Source organism: Dermacentor albipictus, chromosome 6 (genome assembly GCF_038994185.2).
Source record: "Dermacentor albipictus isolate Rhodes 1998 colony chromosome 6, USDA_Dalb.pri_finalv2, whole genome shotgun sequence".
In the NCBI taxonomy this organism is placed as follows: Eukaryota; Metazoa; Arthropoda; class Arachnida; order Ixodida; family Ixodidae; genus Dermacentor; species Dermacentor albipictus.
The window spans coordinates 3,213,778-3,227,908 of NC_091826.1; the positions used below are offsets into that span (position 1 = coordinate 3,213,778).

At 46.0% G+C, this 14,131-nt stretch overlaps 1 protein-coding gene across 13 annotated transcripts in view; it reads right to left on the reverse strand.

Annotated features, from left to right (window-relative positions):
- Positions 1-14,131, reverse strand: part of LOC135917043 (G/T mismatch-specific thymine DNA glycosylase-like) — a 436,020-nt gene that overhangs the window by 214,513 nt on the left and 207,376 nt on the right. For all 13 annotated transcript variants that reach the window (XR_010569158.2, XR_010569159.2, XR_010569157.2 and 10 more), the window contains one exon: positions 9,693-9,857. Coding sequence is in view for 9 of the 13 variants with exons in the window: in XM_065450530.2 (XP_065306602.1) it covers positions 9,693-9,857 (165 nt within the window). In the remaining 4 variants the exon portion in view is untranslated. The remainder of the gene's footprint in view (positions 1-9,692; positions 9,858-14,131) is intronic.

Genomic DNA, 14,131 nt, shown 5'->3' on the forward strand with positions numbered 1-14,131 from the left:
CACAGCCTTGACCTTCTGCTCGTAATTCCATCGCACCTGCGTTCGACTGTCCTCCAACAACTTCACGACGCTCCCTTGGCTGGACACTTGGGCGTGTCGCGCACATACGACCGTGTACGACGTCGATTCTTTTGGCCGGGTCTTGCCTGCTCTGTGCAGCGCTACGTTGCCACTTGTGAGCCCTGTCAGCGCTGGAAGAAGCCCTCCACACCTCTAGCTGGATGTCTCCAGCCCATCGACATCCCACCGGAACCCTTTTTCCGTGTTGGTCTAGACCTGCTTGGACCATTTCCTCTCTCGGGCTCCGGAAATAAGTGGGTCACCGTTGCTATTGATTATGCTACGTGGTACGCAATCACCAGAGCCCTTCCAACAAGTTGTGCTACTGACGTTGCTGACTTTCTGCTCTATGACATCATTTTAGTGCACGGTGCTCCGTGCCAATCACTCACTGACCGTGGCCGCAGCTTTCTGTCATGTCATCATGGACTGCAACCTTGCGGTTCTGAAGGCACGTGGCCGACGCATGCACCAAGTCGAAAAGAAACTACCGTTTGCTGCAACAACTGCGAGTGAAAGCGTGATCACTATCAACACGGTAACGAGTGGCGACTATGATGTTTTGAAGGCACGCGATCGACGCACGTACTGAGTCAAAATGATACTACTGTTTGCAGCTACTTCTGTGGACGAAAGCATGGTGGCTATCCACATGATTATGGATGGTGACCACGCAGTTATGAAGGCACGCAGTCAACGTGGTGCATTGCATGGTAGTTAATGCAAGAATAAAGGCTTTAAAAGCACAAATAGGCACAAAGCGTTCTGGCATTGTCATTGTTGCTGACTTTCTGCTCTATGACATCATTTTAGTGCACGGTGCTCCGTGCCAATCACTCACTGACCGTGGCCACAGCTTTCTGTCATGTCATCATGGACTGCAACCTTGCGGTTCTGAAGGCACGTGGCTGACGCATGCACCAAGTCGAAAAGAAACTACCGTTTGCTGCAACAACTGCGAGTGAAAGCGTGATCACTATCAACACGGTAACGATTGGCGACTATGATGTTTTGAAGGCACGCAATCGACGCACGTACTGAGTCAAAATGATACTACTGTTTGCAGCTACTTCTGTGGACGAAAGCATGGTGGCTATCCACATGATTATGGATGGTGACCACGCAGTTATGAAGGCACGCAGTCAACGTGGTGCATTGCATGGTAGTTAACGCAAGAATAAAGGCTTTAAAAGCACAAATAGGCACAAAGCATTCTGGCATTGTCATTCACATACAATTTCCGCTGATGACTATGGCGATACAGACTGAGCCACTTTGTTTCAGTTGTACACTGGTGCCATTTTTGCTCTTTTGCAGTGCTCCAAGAGTTTCTGAATTAACCGACACGTACCCAGATACATGAAAATTAACGAGAGTTTGACTGCATTAAGCGGGGACGCGGCTTTCGCATCGCGAAATATTGCCAAAAATCGATTTTTTGAAAATCACAGCTTCAGTTTATAGAACCCTTTTTCTATCTGATATCCAAATATCACCACAGTAAACCGCTTAGAAGTGCTCTAAAAAATTCGTTTTATCAGCCCAGGCGGCGAGAAATCTCGCGGAAATCAAGAAAGAACAGCGTTTTTCAAGCCACAATATCTCCGGAACGGCGCGACCGAGCGCCGCCATATTGGTCTCGTTGGAAAGCACATTTCTCCGCCTTCAAATTTGCCGCTTCAGCTATCTCCTCCATACAGAAACAAGAACACAAAAAGCAAACAATTGAAGGTCGTGCCGGAGCCTGCGATTGGCTGCCCCGTCACGTGACTCCAGCGCAATTCGCCATAGGTCCGGCGCTCGCGTCGTCTGCTCGGCTCTTTGCACCTCGCGAGTCTGGACGTCTCCACTTGCCGTAATCTCGACGTGCCAAAGCGGGCGCTATGCGGACACCGCAGTAGCGTGGCCGATCCCTATGCTTGTGGACGTTTCAGACTCGCGGCTAAGCATTCCGAGCATCGGCGACCCGGACTTCGCGACCAAGATTCACGCGCGGAATCCTCGGACATGCGGCTAAGCCTTTCAGCACATCGCACGCGCAATCCTCGGACACGCGGCGAAGCATTTCGCGCATAGGGAGTCTCCAACTCGGCGATCATGCACATCGCGCGCGGACTTCTCGGACCCTCACCTAAGCATTTGGTGCATCAGCGCCTCCGACTACGCGACTTCGAGCGTCGACTCCTCGAGCCCGCGTCTAGGAACTTCGCGCTTCGGCACATCGGACTGCGCGAACAAGCGCACCGAGCGTCGACTCCTCGAGCCCGCGAATAGGCACTTCGCGCGTCGGCACCTCAGACAGCGCTGCTAGGTAATTCGCGAGTCGGCACCTCGAACTGCGCGACTGAGCACATCGTGCGTCGGCTCCTTGTATCTGCGGCTAGGCATTTCGCACATCGGCACCTCGGACCCGCAACCAAGCATATTGCGCGTTCACTCTATTATCATATTGTCACGGTAGCTCGTAACAATATCTATCGCACCAACCCTTCATAAAGAGAACCTCATCATGAGCTCTGTTCACTAGGCTCCTTGGGCTAGCTGGCACAGACACCTGGCTGCAGAAGTGATCGAGGCATCATACAAAAGTACAATTCTGGAAAGCACCTAGCAGCTGCATATCTATCACTGGCTCTCTGATCCTGAGTTCTACAGCTATTGTCAAGTAAAGATAACTTGGGAGGCTGCTGACACTCAGAGCCTTTGTTCAGTAACATGGTCAATTCTACAAAAAAAAAAAGCCTCGCTGATTGTACTGAAGATTGCTGTCAATCGGGCAGCCTACAGATAAAGGCTGCCTGAATGTACACTGGAACTATGTTCATGCCCACACAGAGTTCTGCACGTCACTTGGTTTGAAATATAACCACCATGTTCTTTATAGCGCAGCAGCAGCAAAGAATGCCCCTCCCCCCCCCCTTTTTTTCTTTTTATAGAGAAAGGGGGTGAGGGAAAAGCACACCATGCAGATCAGAGGTCACATGTATAAGAAGCCCCACATCACAAAACACCCCAAAGACTACAAATTCGGTGCCTTTTAAAGAACTGAAGAGAAGGTGAAACTTTGAGAACCGTTTTCTCAAAACTGTTTTTCTGCCTTTCTGCTCAGTTTCTGGAGCTGATTTCTTTGTTACTGTTTAACGTATTTTTACTCCTTTTCCTTTTTTTTTTTTCACGTTCCTTGGGCTCCATTGCAGGTCATGACATTCGCGCTTTCTCATCTTGGCCCTTTGTAAGTTTATGATATGGCTATTCGTCTACCCCAAAAGTGTGCTTGATACGAAGGTAACATAAAATATGGCACTCCAAAAAATTTGTGTTGCAAAAAAAAAGCAAGAATGTCACGACTTTCAGCACGCATTTAGCTATGCAGTCAATACTTAACAATCCTTCTCTCACGTTTTTTAAGTTCCCCAGGCTCTCCAGAAAAAAAAGCATAGGTGGCGAAACGTCTATGTTTTTGTTATACTTTGTTGTTGAGTAAAGCCAGTGTAAACAACACTTTGAAGCTCTCCAGAAAGTTAGAAGGAGAAAAATTCTGCTCAATAAAATTAAATAAGATGATCTCAAGGTATCACCCTAAAACTTTTATGGTAGCATCAGAGAGACATTCTAAACATTTGTGCCAATTTTCATCAAAATCTATAAAAAAATAACGAAGTTCAGTTTCAAAGCCACGTCCCCCTAATACACACGCCTGCTGGCACCAGAGGACAAGTCCGAATCATATAATTTTCTGAAATAACTCGGGGCGAATTAATAATGTTTTACTACACACACATACACACACACATAGATATATATTTTTTATATATTTGTTTATTCTGACGAAGGCCGTGCCACAGCCAAAACGTTAAAACATTAAAAATTCCATTTTCGTAAATGTGCGCCTTCGTTTCTTCAACTACATATATATATATATATATATATATATATATATATATATAGTTGAAGAAACGAAGGCGCACACTTACGAAAATGGAATTTTTCCACACACGCGCATGCCATGTGAAACTCCCAATGCTAAGCATCAATATGTTGTGCAGATCCAACTCATTTTTTAACCTACATGAAGAGAAATTTTCGTGAAGCAGTTAATGTAATGCTATAAATTTGACCATTTCATTCCTGCATTTCTGGCGCAAAGGAAACTGGCATGTGCACCTGTGCTTTTATAAAGTGTGACAACTTTCATCATCTTTTGTATTTCTTGATTTCTTTTTACTTGTTTTAAATGTATACTGGCTGCTTCTTGACCAATCTCTTGTTGTGGGTACTATGTGCCGTAGTATCGAAATCATCATCCTCATAAACAGGTGGCAGTCATCTCAAGGAGCTCGCTGCAGCATGTGTGTGTATGTTGGTGCACCATGACTGTTTACAAACTCTGTGTTGTGCAACTTGCCTTCGCCTTGTGTGTGTAGGATTCGCCTGTGTGCTATAGATTTTTGGCCTAGGAGGTTGTTCTTTTCCTTTTCTTACTATATATATATATATAGTGAAGTGATTGCGATAGTGACACCACTGGATATGCCAATGTCCCACAGCAGCGACCAACAGCCACCTCTGGCCACTGCAGCATGGACAACAGGCATCTGGATGCATCAGATGGAGCCACGCCCTTTCTCAGGACAATTCGGCAAGGACGTGGAGGAATGGCTCACCCACTAAAAGAGTGTGAGCAAGTACAATGGCTGGAACTCCACGACTCGGCTAGACAATGTCGTTTTCTTCCTCACAGACACTGCACAAGTGTGGTTCAAGAACCACGAAGATACATTCGTAACGTGGGACAGCTTTGTTACTGACCTCACATAGTGCTTTGGAGATTCCACCACGAAAACGAAGTGGGAGGAGCAGACATTGCTTCAGCGTTCACAAGTCCCAGGTGAGACCTGTACTACATGCAAAGAGGCCATACTGAAGCTATGTAACATGGTCAGTTGAAAAGGGGCAGAATTAAATACCCTGTCCTGGCTTGCAATTCTGCCCCTTTTCAAAACAAGCCTCTTGAAGTGCACTCCGTTACTTCTTCGTCATCCTTTGTTAAGAAGTCTTCCGATCAAGAGCAGAACAATATTGTTAATATTTCTGACATTTTATCAACAGCTGATGAGTGCAGTATTCTGCACCGTGGCCTCAATTTTCATCCAGCTATAGGCAGACATAGTGAATTTCAACTGCTGAAAGATTTGGATAATTTTGCCCATAACCTACGCCTACACAAGTACTTCCATGATCGGCCCAATTCAAGCTATTTGAAAAATGCATTACCTTCTGGCAAGCACTGGGTCCCTCCTTCACGATGCGATAGATGCTTGGATATGTATATCAAAGCAGTACAACAAGATGTTCTGCAATTGTATTGTAGCGGCAGCAGCATCGGCGTCGCACGAGAGATGGCGTAGACGCTCGCGTCTACACGAGGCACGAGCGGCTGGCACGCTATGGCACGGGCTAGCGTTCCGAAAGAGATCATTAAAAAGAATGCTACGCTAAGAGATCGAGTGTCGGTTCTTCCGCTCCTGCGAGAGCCAGAGACTTTACCGGTCTACGTGGTTGCTCGTCGCCACAGTTTGGTGACCGCGGACGTGATACTGCCATACGCTCCTGTGGTAGAGACGACCATGGACCAGGCCAACGCTACGAGAGCTCAGGGCCAGAACCCTTCCGAGGAACGCGGTGAGCCTTCCTGTTCCGCCATCGCTGTCCGCCTCCCACAGTACTGGGACCAGCATCCTTCGGCGTGGTTTCTTCAGGCCGAAGCGTAATTTCAAGTCGCTGGTATCCGCTCTCAAGCCTCGAAGTTCCATTACGCCGTCGCAGCGCTCTCGCCCCCCGCCATTGACGAGGTAGCAGATTTGTTCAACGCCCCATTGTCTGCCGCCGCCTATCACGCTCTCAAGGCAGCACTGCTACAGCGCACAGCAGCTTCACAGCGTACTCGCATCCAGCAGCTTCTGTCCGCTGAAGAACTCGGCGACCGACGCCCTCGTCAACTTCTTCACCGAATGAGCCAGCTGCTCAGGAACAACGCGAGATCCATCAACGACACGCTGTTGCGCGAATTGTTTTTGCAGCGTCTCACGGCTAACGTGCAGATGGTCCTGGCGACAGCCTCTACCATGGACCTTACCAGACTTGCCTCTTTAGCCAAAGTCATGGAAGCAGCCACCCTAACCATCGCAGCCACGTCATCGTCTCCAGGTGACAATACAACTGCTCTGCAAACTCTTCCCTGCTCTTCCGCAGTGCAATCTCCGCTTGACTCCTTGTGTGAGCACCTGGAACACATCATCTGTGGAGTGGAACATCGCCGCACATCTCGTCGCCCACGCAGCCGTAGTTCCAGCAGATCAAGACGCACGGGCACCCGCAATGAAACCTCAACTATAACGCCTGACGTTTGCTACTACCACCGCCGTTTTGGAAATGACGCCCGTAACTGTCGGCGTCCCTGCACTTGGCAGGGAAACAGGCCAGCCGACCTCTAATGGCGACGAGTGGTCTGGCCCAACACACAAGTCGCCTTTTCTACGTGACGGACAGAATTACGGGACAACGAGAAAAAAAGAAAAGTTCATTTTTTGCATGCATTCATTTTTTCGGACTGCCTGAATTTTCGGACGTTTTTACGTTCCCTAGAGGGTCCGAAAAATCTGTTGTTGACTGTATCCAGACAACACCCGTAAAATATGTGATCAACATTATCTGCCCATTCTTGGTCCATATCTTCAACCTAGCAATTGGTTCAGGGAGGTTTCCTGCTAAAATGAAATGAGCCAGAGTGTCTGTTATATTCAAAGGGGGGACGGGAAGAAACAACATCGGAAGCTACCAACCAATATCTGTTTTGCCTATATTTTCCAAGGGCCTTGAGAACATAACTATATCGACTACATAGTTTTTTTTTTTTTCTTGAGCCACGAAATTATGTCTGAATGCCGGCACGGTTTCACAAGGGGTAAGTCGACTGAGTCTGCTCTCCTGGTACAAAAATAAATAATTCTAAAAAACATCGAAGAAGGAAAGTTAACTCTTGAAATCTTCACTGATTACAGCAAAGCATTCGATTCACTCTATCATGACACTTTTAAGAAAACTAGAAGAATGCGGCATACGAGGTGTCGTTCACTCACTTTTGCAGTCTTATCTCTCTGATCGACAGCAGTGCATAGTTATAGATGGTTCTACATCATTTTGCCCATTACTGAGTGGCATACCCCAGGGAAGCAATTTGGGCCCCTTTTTATTTAATGTATATATGAATGACTGACCTTCTATTGGTAAGCGTACAGATTTTGTTTTATACGCAGACGACACTAGCCTCTTCGTTTCTTCTGATAACGAGTCAGACTTGTTTTTACACGCCATTAATGTTCTGTCCAAAGTGTTCGAGTGGTTTTTATGTAACAGCCTACAAATCAATATAAAAAAATCAAAGGCTGTTGTTTTTACTGCAAAGAACAGATCTGTGTCATGCGTTGATTTAAACATAGGTTTCCAGTCGCTTGATGTAGTACAGGAACACAAAATTTTGGGTGTTGTATTTTCTAGTCACATGATGTGGCACTCACACATAAACCTTGTTGCAAAGAAATTGTCTGCTGCTTTATCTGTGTTATTTAGATGTCGTCATATGTTCCCACCTCGTGTAATGTTCCAGCTTTATCATTCCCTTTTTCGGTTGCATATAAACTATTGCACCTTAGTATGGGCTACGACTACACAACGCAACATTAACAGGCCGTTGCTGCTCGAAAAGAAAGCTATTCGTTGTATTCACAATGTTCACCATTTACATCCTACAAAACTGTTATTTCAAGAAAGCAGAAGAATTAACGTCAAAGATCATTACGCATACCCTCTTCTACACCAATTACAATTTGCAGATAAAAAAACCATACAATTCCTAAAAAATGTGTCAGCCCTCGTAGAACGACCCAGCACCCGTGTAACACGGGGATCGGAAACATGGATGATAGGGCACCATTGAACAAATTACTTTATGCAAACCCTGACATACAACCTACCCCTGCAATTAAATCAACTACAGAAGTGGGTAAATGGAGATATGATTCTACCACGCATGCTATTGCACAATATCTTTGTCTCTGATAAATTTCACCTGACTGTTGGAATTTGTAAATTAGTTGGTTTCCATACCTATTCAGAATGTACTCATCACATGTATATTCATTTCATTTCTTGCTAGTTGCACGTGCACATTCTTGTTTGAAATTGTTTGACTGTTTGAAATTTGTAAATTAGTTGGTTTCCATACCTATTCAGAATGTACTCATCACATGTATATTCATTTCTTTTCTTGTAAGTTGCAAGTGCACATTCTTTACTGTTGCTTAACTTCCTTTTAATTATTGCTTTTAATAATGTTCGTTTTTTAAAGTGTAACAGTATATATTCCCCTGGCGCTAATGTTATTCACCCGAACTTCAATGCGCTCGTAATGATTATGCATGTATGTAGATCTATTCATGCCCAGGGAAGTGGATATATACCACGTGTTGTATTAATGAAGCTACTTACGAAAGCTTATTGTTTGTATTGCGGATGTGTGCGATGCTGATGTTGCCTGGTGGCGGCCCCCTGGCCTCGTCAAGCTGTATGTTTACAGCTTTCTTGCCAGGGTGGCCTTCAACACTGTACCTTGTACATGTTGTAAATAAACTTGACTTGACTTGATCTGTTTAGACATGTATCAGTCATTCTTCAGAACGACTGACATGCATTCTGTTTGTGCATTTTCTTTGTTTTTCACATAAGCAAATCCTTATCTGGTTGATATACACATGTATATAAACTGCACTTGACGTAGTAGTTCTGCGGAAACCCGCAAGTTGGAGAGAAGTAACGAATAAAGGGAAAATCAGACATCCACCTGTTCGTAGCAATTGCTACAAAGGAAACCCCATACGGGCTCATCGAAAGAAAAGCCTCATAGCTGAAGAAAAATTCGTCCTGGTCCGGGACTCGAACCCGGGACCACCGCCTTTCCGGGGCAGCCGCTCTACTATCTGAGCTAACCAGGCGGCTTGCAGATGGCAGGGCGAAGTCTAATTTGTTGACAACACGAAGCAAAGGCAAGAGTTTGACGTAGTAGTTCTGCGAAAACCCGCAAGATGGAGAGAAGTAATGAATAAAGACCGTGTGTGTGTGTGTGTGTGTGTGTGTGTGTGTGTGTGTGTGTGTGTGTGTGTGTGTGTGTGTGTGTGTGTGTGTGTGTGTGTGTGTGTGTGTGTGTGAGGTGTTATGCCTGCATCGGGCACATAATTTAATTCTTTTTTTATGCACTCAACGAGCCGAGTTGTTTCGACAGTTGTTTTCAAGCCTGATTCCCATAGCACAGCAGCCCCATGCTCTAAATCATTAAGCCACAATCGCACACATACTTCTACCATGCCAACATGCTAGCTCTTCCAGATGATCGTCACCCATTTGACCATGTGACCCAAGTTGTGAGCTATTCAGGAAGAGCGCAGCCTCAGTCTGAATATTCTGGAAGTAATTTGTTCTGTCACTTATTTCTTATTGCTGCCAGTCTGCATGGCATATTTGTCTAGCTGTGCTCGTGGCAATCATGATGTAGTATATGAGACAGTGCAAACACAGACCTTGAGTTTAACGTCTGGGAATGTAACCTCAGATGGGTGCAGCATGGGTAGGTGCCCTCGCAGGTGGTCGCGCAACTTCTTCAGTGCCACATAGAATGGAAGCTTGTCCACTGCTCTGGGCAGCTGAGCACACCGAGCACTTGAAGATGGCATCACGAACACCGACTGCAGGAGCAGAGCAATTGTGCACAGGCTTGTACAGGCAAGCAGTCACAACCAGCACAGCACTTGGATGACACCCTGGTGGCATCAGGCATGGATTCAGGTTTGCTTCAAGAGGGCGGGGGGTCAGGCTTTGAGGTAGTGATTGATAATGATGATGACTGTATGGAGGCTTAAAATCAACAACAACAACAACAATAATAATAATAATGGTGACAATGATGATGATGATGATCAATTTATTAGTCTTTCTGAGCATTCTCACGACACACATTATTTTTTAAACAAGAAGCCTTGGCATTCAGGCATGCCGCTTCACTTCTGTGCTGAACACACAAATTTAGGGAAGGGTGATTCAAGACATCCGGACATCCCTCCTGGATCTGCGCATGAATAACATTAGACTTCTATTGCATGAAATGCAGACGTGCTTATGCCCTGTCTTCAGCATAGTGTTTCTCACCATATTACCTAGAGGGAAAACTGGCACTATAATGCATGTGTATGCATGGGAATGTGCTGGGATGTAGGGGCTTCGGAATGGCATCATTCTCCAAGAGCCAGGACACCTTGAAGGCATGCCTAACCAGCACCATTCTGTCTGCCACAATGGGTCACATTTAACTAAAACAGCATGTATAAAGCAGTTTAAGTTTCTTTTTATGCGAAAACATGTTTTACTCAATTACGAGGACTTATGCATGGATGTACAATTATATGAAATGTAAAAAAGTATTGGTGAACCCCTCAAGTTGGAAGTCAGACAACGTCTGCACTTGCCTTGTGACAGTTTATTGCCTGTTCTTGCTTTTCGTCACTTGATTATGCACTACAGGTGAGTAAACTTGATTGAAGGATGCAACATGTGGGAACAAAAACTTTTTATGAACATTTTATCTTCAGAAAGCTTTATCTGTGCAACTAAGTAATTATGCCAAACCTCGCTCAACACAAGCCCCATGCACCCATGTACAGTCATTCTCATGACACCACAGCACCCTTTAGGAAACTCGTATAGATAATGGTACCAGATTTCAGTTTAGGTAATACTCCGAGAAACTCTATGACCTTCACAATAAGCAGTCCAAAAATCGTCCGACCCTGTTAGTAATAATAGGACACTGCATCAAATGCCTTTCTCAATGAACCTTTTTTTATAGATTTTATTAAGCTGAGACATGAAGGAAACAAACAATAAGGAGCAGCCCTAATGCCGCATTATTGAAGTCGTAAGTGCAGCCATGTTTGTGTGCCATCTCCCTTTGTGCCTACAATTAGCTCGCCGGAGCAGATAGGCGCGAGCTTTGAACGTGTATTGCTATGAGCCGCCACAAGTCTGTGCTGCCAACGCATGTCAGAACAAAGCCTACAAAACTTCTGTAACAGTATTAGTGAAGCAGACATGCTCCTGTGCTTTTCCGTGGCACGTTGAAGACGACGACGAGGACCCGCACCGCGATTACTTGTGTATGTCTGATGCTGGCTGACACCGACACTCACAGACACTAAACACAACTTTCAAGCTTAAATACCATGCTCCAAGGTAAGTGTGTCTAGCAAACAGAACGTGCTGCAAGAAAGACACAGGCCGAAAAATTTTATCTCACTTTTCAGAGGCCAAGAGCAGCAGCGATAGCTATAGCATAGCTATTCCATAGCTATGCTATGGAAACATTGACATTCGGGGTACCAGTCCCAGTGTTCCTTTGCGAAAAACAGCATGTGACTTTTGCCACATTTTCTCCAAGATGTCCATGCTGTCTGGGGCCTCTCCTATGCTTTCCTTCCTCTATCAGCCAAAACATATTTCAAAGTATAAAGCTGCCTAGATGCCGCATTTACTCGCATAATGATTGCACTCGTGTAATGATTGCACCCCTGAATTTTGTAGTCAAAATTTGATTGTTTTTCTTTCCCATGTAATGATCGCACCCCGAACTTGTTGCAGCTATATGTCATGTGCCAAGTCTAGCTAATGATGATCACGCTTACCATCTGTCGAATGCCACGCAAACAACTCTTGAAGACATACCCAGCGGTCTGCACGCATCAAACATTCTTAAGCAGATGCTCCATTTCATTCCTTTTATCACTTTCCGTACTTCCATGAAAAAAAAAAAAAGCTACCACCAAACTTACCTTGGCTTTATTATTTGTAGGCTTTATATTGCTTTTGGGCAACAGCAACAACAACAAAAAAGGCGCCTTTTAATTCTTCTCGTCTGCATTCATGAACATGCAACAAATCGCAAGCCACAACGATAGTGGCCACGTTTACCCTGATATGTCAGCAGTGTACCCTATTCATACGCCAACGCTTGTAACACAGCTACTATATTCACCCACCCTTAGTGGAAACGTGCCGTATTAGGATAGTAGTGAAGACAAATGCCGCAGTTTCCGCAGCATGCCGGCCATGTGTTTCTATGTCACTGGCAGCTAAGCGTGCCCGCCTGTTTCTGTCCCCTCAAGGTGGACATGGCTACGTTATTGTCGCAAACTTGCCGATATTTACAACATCAGACGTTCATTTGAGGGATCGCCAGTCGTTTATGCACAGGCGCGAGTAAGAGCACACGCAAGAGAGAAAATCTGGGGGCTTTGGCTTCTTGAATATAAGAATTCTGCCTAGGTACTACGGAGGAGGTTTCTTAGCGCATGTAATAGGAATTTGTCCCTAGGCTTGCCGGGATTGGGGAGTGGGGTCGAGTTTGTTTACGCTTGGATGCTGGCTGCCAGCGCGGTAAAGTAGATGAAGCTGCGGGCCAAGTCAGTAGTGGCGGATCGTAGCTTTCTCGCGTCTTACGATGATGTACCTTGTAAATAACATCACAGGTGTTTCTGTGGGAGTAGTAATTACCGTAGTAGAGCCCAGGCTGCATATATTGAAAATCTGGAAGGCAGAGCACCTTAGCAACCGCGGTTGAACGGAAGTGGCTGAAAGGCCGCCGGTGACGATGACTGACCCAGCACCAGCGCTGCAGGCGCGACAAAGTCTGTCCAACGTACCTTCAGACGCAAAGTTCTGACTGGTGTTGCAGAAGCCATGGGGCGCAGTAGTGCTGAACTTGGCGTCACAATTTGGCGGCTGGACGTAACTATATTTATTCAGTCGTGTTTTTTACTAACTGTAACAACGTGTCATTATTTTGCATTATTGGCGGCGCCTCCAGGACACCAAAGTGGCAACACGGACACCAAAGCTAGAACCCGGACTTGTCTGCCGTGGGTTGGGGCTCGCCGAGGCCTGCGCATGCCAGGGGTGTACAAGCTCTATCACAGACAGCCAATTTTTTATGCGAACACCCCCTGGCACGCTTTGGCCTGCGCGGCCCCAACCCACAGGCTGCCCTGCTGCCAGCTTTGATCCGCCCGCTGCCTGTTGGGTGCCCCGGAGATCCTGCGCCACCCGCTTTACTATAACCTCAGGTGCTCTCCTGAGGCCTCCGTTTGACGGTTACATGCGCCCTCCTGGAGCAGTGCTTGAAAAAATCCAATCTATTGTCGTGACGAAAAAAGCAACCCGCGACTTATACAACACCAGTCAGAACCTTGCCCCCTTCAGGCACAGCGATCACCAAATGGGGCATCCATGCCCACTGCCTCACCGCACGGGCACCCAGCGGCAGAGCGTAAACAAACTCGACCGCACTCCACAATGCTGGCATGTCTAGGGGACAAACGTATACAACACGCGCTAAGAAACCTCCTCCGTAGTGCCAAGGCAGAGTCATATATTCAAGGAGCAAAAGCCCCCCACATTTTCTCTTTCACGCCCGCTCTTACTTGCACCTGTGCACAGACTGGCGATCACTCAAATTAATGTCTCGTGCCGCCTGCTTGTTGACCTGTTGTCATCCCGCAGCCAACGCAGGATGAAAAAAAAAATTTTTTTTTCCTTTGGCCGGAAATTTAACTCGTGTAATGATCGCATCCCTGAATTTGCGTCAATTCTTTTTGACAAAATGTGCAATCATTATGCGAGTAAATACAGTAGTTGTTTTGAAGTACTGAGTAAAAGCAGAGCAGTGCATTGCAGAATGACTGCACCAGAACTTCCCACTAGTAGTGTGTATCTAAAAAAAAAGGAAAGGGCTCAATCTTTAAACCACACACCAGGAGCCTATGGCAAGATTTAGACTGGAATTCTGGTGCAGCAAGCAGGACAGACAAAACAGAGATGACACATGTTGTTTGCTGTCATGCTGCTATTGTTCACGTCCTCATTTCTGGTCTAAAACATGCACAGACTAGCCCTACAAGATGCTTTATTATGT